Raw genomic sequence first — 13,929 nt, forward strand, 5'->3', positions numbered from 1 at the left:
TTTGCACTATTCAGTATCAGATACTGAATAGTGGTTTTGCATTATTCAGTATCAGATACTAAATAGTGGTTTTGCATTATTCAGTATCAGATACTGAATCGTGGTTTTGAATTATTCAGTATCAGATACTGAATAGTGGTTTTGAATTATTCAATATCAGATACTGAATAGTGCTAGCCTTCATTTAAACAGCAATGCTTCTGGACTTGCCCTTACCAACAGAACGACAGCATAGCATTGCATATGCGTCTCTCTTATCAACTGAGGAAATATATCGTTTGGTGAATGAGATATCAATTTTAAAATGTTATTATAAACATAATTTTATAAAATAAAAATATAAGCATTTAACTTGTTTTGATGAAAAGTTCACAGTGATGCACCAGTTAAATCGAATCTCAGCGATATTTTAGTCTGAGAGTTACGGAACCGTGAATTCAGTAATTACATGGCAAGTAATCTTAATCTTGGGTGCATTCCTTATTATTTTTCATTCATTGCAACACCTCGCTGTGAACTTTTCATCAGAATAAGTCTATTGGTTATATTTTTATTTTTTAAAAGTATATGATAAACATTTTGAAAACTGATTTCTCAAATACAAATAGTGATATCTCATTAACCAACCGATAGATTTCTTCAGTTGATAAAGAATGACGCATGCGCAATGCTATGTTGACGTTCACTCTTCATGTGTGCTCTGGAAAGTCGTGTATTTAAAAATTTGGCCAAAAAACTCCTTTAAATATCGACCGATTTAAATGACTCTCACCTTGGCAAAAACCCTCAAAACTGGTACTTTCGTGAAGTCCCAGGTTTGAGAGTTTTTGACAAGATAAAGTGATTTAAATCGATCGATATTTGAAGGACGAGTTTTCTGGCCAAATTTTGAAATATGTTTATTTAATAATAATATAATAATAATAATAATAATAATAATAATAATAATAATAATAATAATAATAATAATAATAATAATAATAATAATAATAATAATAATAATAATAATAATAATAATAATAATAATAAATAATAATAATAATAATAATAATAATAATAATAATACTTTATTGCATCCCAAAATGAATTTTTTGTACAGACGTGTTATAATTTACACAATAAGATAAAAATACAATGGAATAGGGTGTATATATATATATATATATATTATTTATATATATATATATATTATATATTATATATATATATATATATAAAAGGAGCAGCTCTATAACCAGAGCTGCGCTTTACATATAATAATATCAACACTGTAAAATAGTTAAAACATGTCACTATAATTGAAAATTGAAAAGACTGCAAAACAAATAATTAATAAATTAATATTTATATTTTAAAAAAGTAAAAATGAGAAATAATTATATAAAATGATTATTGCTTGTTGTTATAAAGCCTAATACTGGACGGCAGAAAAGATTTTCGGTGTCTCTCTGTTTTCGTTGAAATAGAGAAAGGGCGACCACTTCTTTCTGTCATAATAATTGATGGTCTTAGTAGATGATACTGGTCATTTAATATTTAGTTATTTTATTTATACAAATTTCTCGTATAAAAGATCTACATCGTCAACATCATTTATATAGCGTTTAATGGATTTTTTAATATTTGAATTTATTTTGTTCCTTTCCACTGCTAATCATTGCCTCCCCAAGCTGTTATACAAAATGACAAAACACTTTCGATTACTGCTCTATAAATAATGTGCAGAGGGTTTTATCTATTCTAAACTGAGAGAGTTTTGATAAAAAATATGTACGTCTGCACATCTTATGCCTAATTATTTTCAAGTGTTTCATCCCACTTGAGCCTGTCATCAATCGTTACACCAAGGTATTTGTAGTGAGGAACATCGCTGGAGATTTGTCCTTTAATTTTAACGGTTCTATCGGTTCCTTCACTCTCCTAAAGTCAATCACTAGCTCCTTTGTCTTGCTTATGTTAAGCTCTAGGTGGTGGGCATCACATCAAGACACAAATCTATCAATTTCTTGCCTATAAGCCACTTCGTTGCCATTTGTTATGAGGCCTTATGAGACGAGGGTGATCATCTGCAAACTTTATTAAAGGTACACTCAGGTTTTGACTTCTACAGTCATTCATGTATATTGTGAATAATACAGGAGACAATACACAACCTTGAGGAGCACCAGTATTTTCAGAGTTCGTCAGTTAACTGGCCAAATTTGATAAGGAACTTTTAAGTCCTTGTGTTGTTGTGAGAGGATATATTTCTTCAAGGGAGATAATTATGATAATTTCATTTTGAAATCGGCTTTTGCACTTTTGAATAATTAAGATAAAAAACACAGATATAAATCGTCATAGCACGCACAGACATTATATTTGCACGAGCACACCCGCATAGGCTACATACAAGGACACATACATACGCATGATATGCATTAATATTGCAAATAAAACAATGCCGCCTGTACCATTATCGTAACGATAATAATAATGTAGAGTTTATGGCCTGATGAACACTTTTAGCGTTGTCCACGCTTGAACATGGTTGGTTGTACTACTCTGCTGTTGAAAAAACAAAAACAGAACACAAACACACATTTAAAAAAAAATATTTGGCCAGAAAACTGGTCCTTCAAATATCGATTGATTAAAATGAACCTTATTTTGACAAAACCTCTCAAACCTGGGACTTTGCAAAATTCGAGGATTGAGAGTTTTTGACAAGATAAGGGTCGTGTAAATAGGTCGATATTTGAAGGACGAGTTTTCTGGCTAAAATGTTTTTAACGTTAAAAAAAAATAGATTACGTCAGAAATGTCATCATGTGTTTTGAACGAATCAATTAATTAGTTGTCTATTTTGTAATTCACCGATAAGATAAGTTGGATGTAAATGACAAGAGTATTCTGTGGATGTACTTGAGACCGAAACGAATTAGTGAAGACAAAAATCATCACTAGAACTGTGAAGTAGAAAGTTTAAGAGATCAAAAATGTCTTTGTTTTCAAGTAGTTATAATTGGAGTCGACACGTCATGCCTCACTTTGACCGAGGTTAGTCTGGTGTGTTCTAATTCAGTCATGTAAATGTGCTTCTCGAAGCTTGAACGAATACACAACAATGTGAAATTGAATGTAAGCTTCAATTTAATATACGAAAACAAGATTAAATGGACATCGCTTCGGGTTTCCCCTTTATCAACAAAACAGGATGAATGAAACACGACAGACGAATGAGATAATGTGGTAGTGGCGTTGTTCAACGTCTGTAGTGTTTCATTCATTTCTTTTTGTTGATAAAGGGGAAACCTGAAACGTCCATTTTTATCTGTTTTCGTATATTAAATTGAAGCTTATATTCAATTTCACATTGTTATGTAATTCAGTCAGCATGCTTTAGTGATTAGTGGACGGATATTTGTGTGTGTTAGTCATTTGGAGAGAAAACAACTAACAAGGCTGATAAAATCACAATGAATACCTCTATGGAAAAAGGTAAGGGACGTATATATCTATATACAGGCACACACACACACACACACACACACACACACACACATATATATATATATATATATATATATTTTTTTTTTTATTATTATTTTTTTTATACAGGTATGGTAACAGAACTTAAATAAATAAATACGATAATAATTAAATTAATAATAATAACTAAATACATTCCTATTTTTCACCCCCAAGGCAAACTTATCTTTAGGGTCTATTCCAAGGGAAGACTGGAATAACCCAGGCGTCAGCCGCAGTGCAGCGGGGCCTTGATTTATTATTGTTCTAATGGGTAATATTTTGCGTTGGTTTGAGAGTATAAATCACAATGGTGATCTCTATGGAAAAAAGGTAAGAAACGTAAATTATATCTATATGTAACTATCATATATACACGCTGGTCTGGTAATAGAAAGCTATTATGGCCTTGGTTTAATATTGTTCTACTAATGGGTAATATTTTGTCTTGGTTTGAGAGTATAAATCACAATAGATTTCTCTATGGAAAAAGGTAAGGAAAATAAATATCTATATACACGTATATGCAGGTCTGGTATTAGAACGCTATTATGGCCTTGATTTGATATTATTCTACTAATGGGTAATATTTTGCGTTGGTTTGAGATTTATTTCTATCACAACGAGCCAATAACAATCGGGGTTATAAGACCTGAACATGAATACACGTTGGTAGATATCATTATATTGATTATTTTGTCATTTTTTGTCAGTGATAGTTTAAAGCTGACGGTCACTTCATACTTTCATAGCCAAAACTGCTATATCCTTTTTTGGTCAGAAATGTTTTTTTTTCTTCTTTTGCTTCATGAATCTATGGATAAGGATAACCTCCATTTGGGACTTTTAGCCAAAACCCCCTTCTAAAATCCGAGCCTCGTTTAACTATTTAACTGCCGTACCTTGGAGTAACAGCGTTAACAGCGTTGTCCGGGTTGGGAATAAATAATTGTAATGTCGCCTTACAGGGGTCATATCTTGTCTTACATGTTTAGGTGTTGATGTTGATTAGGAATCTCCTTGTAAAGTGCTTTGAGCACTAGTGTATATAAATGCTCCTTATCTTTTTATCCTCTTCACCATGCTTTCCCCTAGCACCTCTTGTCTGCTCTCAAAGGCTCACATTGGCTGTGATGACCTTTCTGGGAACGTTCTTTGTCTACGCTGAAAGAGTTAACTTGTCCGTGGCCATTTTGTGTATGGTCAGAACTGGCGACGCATTCAATACAACAGCATCCATTGGACAGGACACCGAGACGACGGGAAATGACGTCACATTCAATGCCACATCCACTTGGCAGGTCATCAATCGCACGGATTCCAATTCCAAACAAAACTCGTCAATGACGTCATATGACGTAAGATTTCATTCATATTTCAATGCATGCATAACAGTCAACACTACAAAATCCGTCTTAATAATTATAAAGAACATAAGATATTCTTTGGAAATTTTTGTCTATTTTCTCAGCCGATAGGACTCTTGTATTTTTCTTTTTTTTTCTCGCAGAAACACACACACACAAACACACACACACAAACTATTAATCTATCCATCTATCTATCTATCTATCTATCTATCTATCTATCTATCTATCTATCTAATTATCCATCCATCCATCCATCCATCCACCTATCTATCTATCTATCTATCTATCTATCTATCTATCCATCTATCTATCTATCTATCTATCCATCCATCCATTGTTTTTTGTTGACGGGTGTGCGTATGTGTGTGCGTATTGTGTGTGTGTGTATGTCTGTATGTGTATTTTTCTGTGTGTTTATGTGTGTATGTGTGTGCTGCTTGGGATCAGGTTGTTGTGTGGGGCTAATAAAGGGGTGAATTGTTGATAACAAATTATTTTTTTTCTGTGTGGGCGTGTGTTAAATATTTCACTTTTTGTTTAGTGCTACTTGTTGTAGGTCCCTAACTATGACGATTTATTTTCCTCTCTGCAAAGCTTGCATTTTTTGTTTTGAGATCATGTCCCATGTGATGTATTGTCTCATATCGGTGTCTACTACAATCTAAAACCCGATACATACACCACAGTAATCACCAACCAAATAAACAATGACTGCAAGAAAATCATAGAACAAAGATCAGAGACAATAGTGGTAGAGAATAGGTATTAGTGACAGAACAGATATCTCAGCCAATCAGGAAGCATCCATAACACTCGATAACAAGCCAAAGTTCAGAATTTTAAAAAAACCCTCACGCAGACTAAACAACCCATACAACACAGAAATAGGAAATGAATAACAGAGAAAATAGTAGCAACAGTAAAAGAAGAAAAAAACTAGAGCTTTTATATATGGCAATATCCACTAAATGTGCTCAAATCGCTTTACAAAGGGTCACTGACAGACAGCAACACGTAACATGTAGAACGAGACATAACAAAACAAAAGAAACAAGACAAAAACTATGTAAACACTCAGACCAAGCAAAAGAGTAGTTTACTATCATCGACAACAAATAACAATGCTAATACTCTTCAACAGTCGTAACGTCACTTCCTTCCTAATGACGCATGGTAACTTAGTAACACTGGCTCTAAACTATCGGTACAATGGCGGACGCCCGTATGAAATATTTCTCCGGCGAGCATAAAAGCGTATCCAGAGAGGAAAAAAACACACATAAATTTGATCGCGTTTTGACTTTTACACATTCTGATCACAAGGCATATGAAAAGTTCTAGCCAGCATGAAGAATAAAAAGTAATGATTTTCTTTGTTTAGAACCAAGATGGCCGCCGTTGCCGTGCGGCGTGACATCAGACCACTTAATCCAATTCATCACACTCGACATTAGCGACGTTTATTCATTTATATACGCCATATTAATCGATAAGTCATTAAATTTTACACAACATCTCAGGGAGGAGAAACACGCCATAAAACACACACACACACACACACACACACACACACACTTTTTTTTTAGCAAAGCAGCACACCGTGAAAAAAAAAAAACAGTTAACATATCAGACTGTTGTTACTTTAGGCTTGATTGACGATGCGGAAACATGTGAGTTGATCGGAATATACCTGCTGTCACAGATAATAAATAATATTATTCCAAAAACCAGTATCGATCTTTAATAATAATAATAATAATAATAATAATAATAATAATAATAATAATAATAATAATAATAATAATAATAACAATAATAATAATAATAATAATAATAATAATAATAATAATAATGATAATAATAATAATAATAATAATAATAATGATGATAATAATAATAATAATAATAATAATAATAATAATAATAATAATAATAATAATAAAAGTAATAATAATAATAATAATAATAATAATAATAATAATAATAATAATAATAATAATAATAATAATGATAATAATAATAATAATAATAATAATAATAATAATATAATAATAATAATAATAATAATAATAATAATAATGATAATAATAATAATAATAATATAACTTTATTGTCCACCAAAAAGTGGCATTTTGTAATTTGGTTACAAATTTATAACAATACAATATATTCACAGAGACACACATACACATATGCACGCTAGTAACATCGTAGTCGTCGTCACCGTTATCGGCATCAAAAACATCATCATCATCATCTTCATCATCATCACAACAACCTTCCTAATATTTCCGTTACAATCCTTCACTTTCACCATTCCTCCATAACAACGGGTTTGCCATATGCAGACATCGGCCATGTTTTTAATGTATATTTTTCTCCCTTCGCAGCTCGGCGAGTTTGACTGGGACAAGTCTGAACAGTCCTTTCTTCTCTCCATGTATTTCTATGGATATTTATTCACACAAATACCCAGTAAGAGCGTCCATTATTTCTATGATTATTTATTCACAAAAATACCCAGTAAGAAACTCTATGTATTTCTATGGATATATATTCACACAAATACCCAGTAATTCTATACCCATTAAATACACATTATTTCTATGGGTATTTATTCACACAAATACCCAGTAAGAGCGTCCATAATAATAATAATAATAATAATAATAATAATAATAATAATAATAATAATAATAATAATAATAATAATAATAATAATAATAATAATAATAATAAATGGCATTTATATAGCGCTTTACCCCGTTGTCACAGGCTCTAAGGGCTTTACAGTGATATAAAACAAAACATATTACAGTGAGACAAGTGTGAAGGAAACGTGATACGAATTCAATTTAACAACAAAATATGAAAATAATATTGCAACATTATGACGTAAAAAGATAAAACTTTAAACTAGATTTGAACGTTGTCAACGAATCCGAGCATCTCACGTGTGACGGAGAGAGAGTTCCAAAAATGGGAGGCCGAAAATTGAAAAGACTGTTCACCTATTTTACGCAATGGCTTAGGTTTGACAAGGATTGATTGGTCACTGCTTGACCTCAAGTTTCTATTGGGGACATATATGTTTAGAAGGTCTTAATATAGGAGGGACTGTTCGTGCTCAGGGATTTGTAGACAACAGTACAAATCTTATAGGCAACTCTTTTTTCAACAGGAAGCCAATGTAACTCACGGAGAAGAAGAGTTGCTGACGGGTATTTTTTGATATTGCGTACAATGAGCCTGGCTGCGTTATTTTGAGCAACCTGAAGTTTGCTAATTTTGTCTTTAGCTAAATTCGCCCAAAGGGAGTTACAATAGTCCAATTTAGATAAAACCAGGGAATTAATTAAAAGTTCTGTTATATGCTTCGGTATTAAATTACGAATTTTGCTTATTTTTTTCATTTCTATGTACATAGATTGTATGGTGTTATTCACGTGGCTTGTCATGGAAAGATCTATATCAATGATGACGCCAAGGTTTTTTGCTTTATTTGAAAATTCTATTGTGCTATTTCCGAGAGTAATAGGTGATTTATTTGCCTGTTTAAGGATACTCGGCCTTCCACACATTAAAATCTCAGTTTTACTATCATTTAATTTTAACTTATTGTGGTACATCCAAGATTTAATCTCATTAAAACAGCTCGTAATTCGTTGTATTAAGAACTGTTAATTATTAAGGGGTTCTGAATCATATATTTGCGTATCATCTGCATAAAAATGATAACTCAGATTGAATCTGGATATCACACTAGAAAGGGGCTGCATATACAGTAAAAAGGACAGGGCCAAGAACAGAGCCTTGTGGCACTACAAAATTTAGTAAAACTTGTTCTGACTGAACACCATTCACCACGACAGTCTGCCATCGATCCTGTAAATATGATGTAAACCATTTAAGGGCAATTCCTTTTATGCCGAACGTATTTTCTAGTCTTCTTAACAAAATGTCATGGTCAATGGTGTCAAAGGCAGCTGAAAGATCTAAAAGGCATAATACATTGATATTGTTAGCATCAGCATTACATAACAAGTCATTAAAGATTTTAAGAAGCGCCGTTTCAGTACTGTGTTGATGTTTGTAGGCTGACTGAAATGGTTGTTCCAAACTGTTGTTCTTAAGATGAGATGTTAATTGTGTAAGAACTACCTTCTCCAAAAGTTTTGACAAAAAAGGTAAATTTATTTATATGGATATTTATTAACACAAATACCCAGTAAGAAAATCTATTCATTTCTATGGATATTAATTCACACAAATACCCAGTAAGAAACTCCATTAATTCTATGGATATTTATTCACACAAACACCCAGTAAGAATTTCCATGTATTTCTATGGATATTTATTCACACAAATACCCAGTAAGAAACTCCATTATTTCTATGGATATATATATTGACACAAATACCCAGTAAGAAAATCCATTATTTCTATGAATATTTATTAAACACGAATACCCAGTAAGAACGTCCATTATTTCTATGGATATATATATTGACACAAATACCCAGTAAGAAAATCCATTATTTCTATGAATATTTATTAAACACGAATACCCAGTAAGAACGTCCATTATTTCTAGGGACATTTATTCAAATAAATAACCAGTTTCAATCTTTAGGCATTTCTATTAATATTTATTTCCACAAATACCCAGTGTGAACCTCCATTATTTCTATGGATATTTATTCACACAAATACCCAGTAAGAACCTCCATTATTTCGATGGATATTTATTCACACAGATACCCAAAAAGAACCTCTATGTATTTCTATGGATATTTATTCACAGAATTATCCAGTAAGAACCTCCATTATTTCTATGGATATTTATTGACACAAATACCCAGTAAGAAACTCCTTTATTTATGTGGATATTGATTTACACAAATACGCAGTAAGAATCTAAATTTATTTCTATGGATATTTATTGACACAAATACCCAATAAGAACATCCATTATTTCTATGGATATTTATTCACACAATTATCCAGTAAGAACCTCCATTATTTCTATGGATATTTATTCACACAAATACCCAGTAAGAACCTCCATTATTTCTATGGATATTTATTCACACAAATACCCAGTAAGAACCTCCATTATTTCTATGGATATTTATTCACACAAATACCCAGTAAGAATCTAAATGTATTTCTATGGATATTTATTGACACAAATACCCAGTAAGAATCTCTATATATTTCTATGGATATTGATTCACACAAATACCCAGTAAGAATCTCCATTATTTCTATGGATATTTATTCACACAAATACCCAGTAAGAACCTCCATTATTTCTATGGATATATATTCACACAAATACCCAGTAAGAACCTCCATTATTTCTATGGATATTTATTCACACAAATACCCAGTAAGAACCTCCATTATTTCTATGGATATTTATTCACACAAATACCCAGTAATAATCTAATGTATTTCTATGGATATTTATTGACACAAATACCCAGTAAGAATCTCTATATATTTCTATGGATATTGATTCACACAAATACCCAGTAAGAAACTCCATTATTTCTATGGATATTTATTCACACAAATACCCAGTAAGAACCTCAATTATTTCTATGGATATTTACTCACACAATTACCCAGTAAGAATTGTATGTATTTCTATGGATATTTATTCACACAAATACCCAGTAATAATCTAATGTATTTCTATTAATATTAATATATTTGCGGCTATTGGTTTTGTGGTGTGACACTCGCTGTCGGGTTTGAGCCTCGATCTTATTGGCGCATGGTTGAGTCATTGGAAAATGCTCTTTACTCACATTCTCACACCGTACTCAAGTGTAAAACCTGGCTGTTCATAGCGTTGTCTCTGTCAGAAAGATAATTAATATAATCTCGTCCAATAGGCGGCATGTCTCGTCGTACATATTAAGTGTTGCTGATGGCTAGGAGCCCACAAATAACGTATTGAGCACCTTTGTTGGATATAACGTTATATAAATACTTAAGTTAATATTTTTTTACTACAAAATTAATTGGTCTTCTATGTTTTAGGTTTGTCTTTGTCATATTTTACTCCATGGATTCACAAATTTTGCATAAGTCAAAGACTTGGCTTGGCTCAATGGCTCAGGGATACGCCTGTGTCTTGTCTTCTCAAAGAACCGTGGTCAGTGGGTGGATGAGTGACACGGATCGTTGTTCCAATATTTGCCCTTGGTTATGGCAGTTATCACGCAGTACCTCACTCGGGTGTGAATGAGTGCTTAGCTATAGCCAATGACGGATGTTGTCAGTAGAAAAACAACGCCTAGGAAAATATATTATGTTTCCATATGACCTGCTTCAAAAATACACGAAACGTTGTGAAGCTAAGTGATCATGATAAATAAGTGAAAATACCATGAACGAACGTTCATATTTATTTATCTGCTTATGTATTCATTTATATAACTATTTTCTGTTTCTTTTCCAGGCGGTTGGCTGTCGTCCAGGTTAGGGGGTAGAAGAGTGTGGGGTTTCTGTCAGTTTGTCAGCGCCATCTGTACTTTACTCACCCCAGTCAGTGCCCGTACTCACTTTTACCTTGCATGTGCTGTCAGATTCCTGCATGGGTTTGCTTCTGTGAGTAAATTACAAAATAGCATATGACTATAATAATAATAATAATAATAATAATAATAATAATAATAATAATAATAATAATAATAATAACAATAAAATAATAATAATAATAATAATAATAATAATAATAATAATAATAATAATAATAATAATGATAATAATAATAATAATAATAGATCTTTATTGTCACTGGCGGTCGGTCAATAGAGCGAAGTTGTTTTGTGCCGCCCTATATTTTCCGTAGATGAGCATGTCAACCAAACAAAAAACTTCAATTTTAAAATTTTGATAAAATTAAAAATTTAGCACATACTGCTTTTTGTTTTGAATTTAATATTTGATGACTCGTGCGTCGCTCCACGAAGGTGGCGTCAAATCGGCACGTTTCATCTTTCCCCGTTGCCTGCGCGGGGTGACAATGAGCGGAGGGTGTGGTGTGGCGGGGAAGTATTTTTGTTTATATGAGCCAGTCTTCGTTTGGCCGTCCTGTCCTTATCCTATACTCTGTTGTACCTTGAAGAAAGTTAGTTACCACTCCCCAATCTCCCTCCACCCTCCTCCCCAACTAACTATTGTCTTTCACTGCTAAAATAATTAGGGCAAGACGGCCAATCTAGCGATGCACGCCCTGAGGTCCTACTTGGGATAAATTAAAACCATATCAGTTTAATCACTGAAAGAAGAGGCTTTGCTTCACTAAGATATACGGATGAAGAGAATGGCAATTAATATATATTTTGTCATTGTTAGTTTTGCTTAAATATATATTAAATATCAAAAAGAACAGTAAACAAAGTATGCACCGAGAAGAGCCCCATGGTTCTATAAATAAAAAATCCCTGACCCAACGGAGTCCTTCATCCCCACACACTCCCAACCGATCACTACTCAACTTGTATTGTGTGCCTTTTCTACTACTAATAGTATAATTATAAAGATGTCGCTGATTGTGTGTGAAGTTAACAAGTGCGTTGCGTTTGGAATTTAATGTGTATTTTTAATTTCAATTATTCTAAAGTTGTGTGTCATACCGTTAGTATTCAGAGAAAATGTCTTATCGCTGTTGTCATTGTTTATGAAACCTCCCTGTTTTTATCTTTGGAAAATTTCTTGAATCATTTAATTTTAAAAAGTTATTTCTGTAATTTGTAACCAATCATGAATCATGTTGATTTTTTAATTGAAAATCGATTCCGACACTTATCCCCTCAAGAGAAAATAGTGGTGAAAGATTTAGGTCCACACAAACCAGTGAATTTTAACTTAGTTTCTAACACACCGAGGAGACAGCGCCGATTTAATAATGATTATTTTAAAACTGTTGAATGGCTTACTGCCAGTGAAAGCCGTAAAACGCTTCATTGTTTTTATTGCTTGATTTTTGGTGATGTATGCTCTAAGTGGACAACAGGAGGATTCAGTGATATTGCGCACATCTCTCAGGCACTGAAGAAACATTCTGAATCAAAAAGCCATGTCACAAATGCTGTTAAATATAAACTTTTCAACGTTGTAGACATAAGAAATCAGTTGGAAACAGGACATGCTGCGTCTGTGAGTCGTTATAATGAACAGGTGAAAGTTAACAGACAAGTTTTATCCAAGATAATTGATGCTCTTTTGTTTTGTGGTGTACATGAAATAGCCCTTAGAGGTCATGATGAAAGCACTGAATCATACAATCGTGGAGTTTTTTTAGATCTTATAACGCGAGATGCTAAAAATGATCCATTGCTTGCAAATCATTTGGAGACAGCAACTGTAGCGCGCTATACGTCTAAGGAGACGCAAACGAGCTCCTAAACTGTATGTACAATATTTATTTGGAAGAATTGAAAAGTGATATTACAAATACAAAGTTTGTTTCGGTTCAAGCAGATGAGGCCACGGATGCAGGAAAACGTACACAGTTCGTTATTATTTTAAGATTTTTAAAGGAAGGGAAACTGGTTGAAAGGTTTTTAGAATTTGTTGAAGTCAGTAATAGGACAGCTGACGGACTAGCAACAACTCTGACGGAAACTCTTGAGAAACTAGATGTGAAGGAGAAATTAATTGCTCAGACATATGATGGAGCAGCTGTGATGTCTGGCCGACTTTCTGGGGTTCAGGCAAAGCTCAAAGAAACATTTCCGAACGCTGTTTTTACTCATTGTTACGCCCACCAGTTAAATTTAGTATTAAAATAAGCGTGTTCACGTATTAGAGGCTGTAAAATTTTCTTTGCAAACATTATAGCATTTTCCACTTTTTTCTCTCATTCTTCAAAACGAGTCGACGCCTTCCGTCAATTTTGCCAACGCGCCCTACCCACGCCCTCAGAGACTCGCTGGAATTTCCAATCCCGTCTTATTGCTAGTATAGCGGCCCAGAAGGAGGAACTTATCAGCCTTTTTGAGAAAATATTAGACGAAGATTGGGACGATG

The 13,929-nt window shown here is 32.9% G+C and overlaps 1 protein-coding gene across 5 annotated transcripts in view; it reads left to right on the forward strand.

The window, feature by feature from the left end:
- Positions 1-2,712: 2,712 nt before the first annotated feature.
- Positions 2,713-13,929, forward strand: part of LOC144969896 (sialin-like) — a 34,317-nt gene continuing 23,100 nt past the window's right edge. Inside the window, exons 1-5 of one of the 5 annotated variants that reach the window (XM_078908950.1) lie at positions 2,713-2,729; positions 2,864-3,039; positions 4,606-4,868; positions 7,271-7,355; positions 11,354-11,502. In XM_078908950.1, the coding sequence (XP_078765076.1) occupies positions 2,979-3,039; positions 4,606-4,868; positions 7,271-7,355; positions 11,354-11,502 (558 nt within the window). In that variant the 5' untranslated portion in view covers positions 2,713-2,729; positions 2,864-2,978. Of the gene's footprint in view, positions 2,730-2,765; positions 3,121-3,371; positions 3,481-4,605; positions 4,869-6,533; positions 6,551-7,270; positions 7,356-11,353; positions 11,503-13,929 lie in introns of those variants that run through there. The other 4 variants (XM_078908952.1, XM_078908951.1, XM_078908953.1 and 1 more) reach the window with 4 other exon arrangements.

The sequence above is a fragment of the Berghia stephanieae genome, chromosome 4 (genome assembly GCF_034508935.2).
Source record: "Berghia stephanieae isolate SIO BIC M18660-M18661 chromosome 4, UCSD_Bste_1.3, whole genome shotgun sequence".
In the NCBI taxonomy this organism is placed as follows: domain Eukaryota; kingdom Metazoa; phylum Mollusca; class Gastropoda; order Nudibranchia; family Aeolidiidae; genus Berghia; species Berghia stephanieae.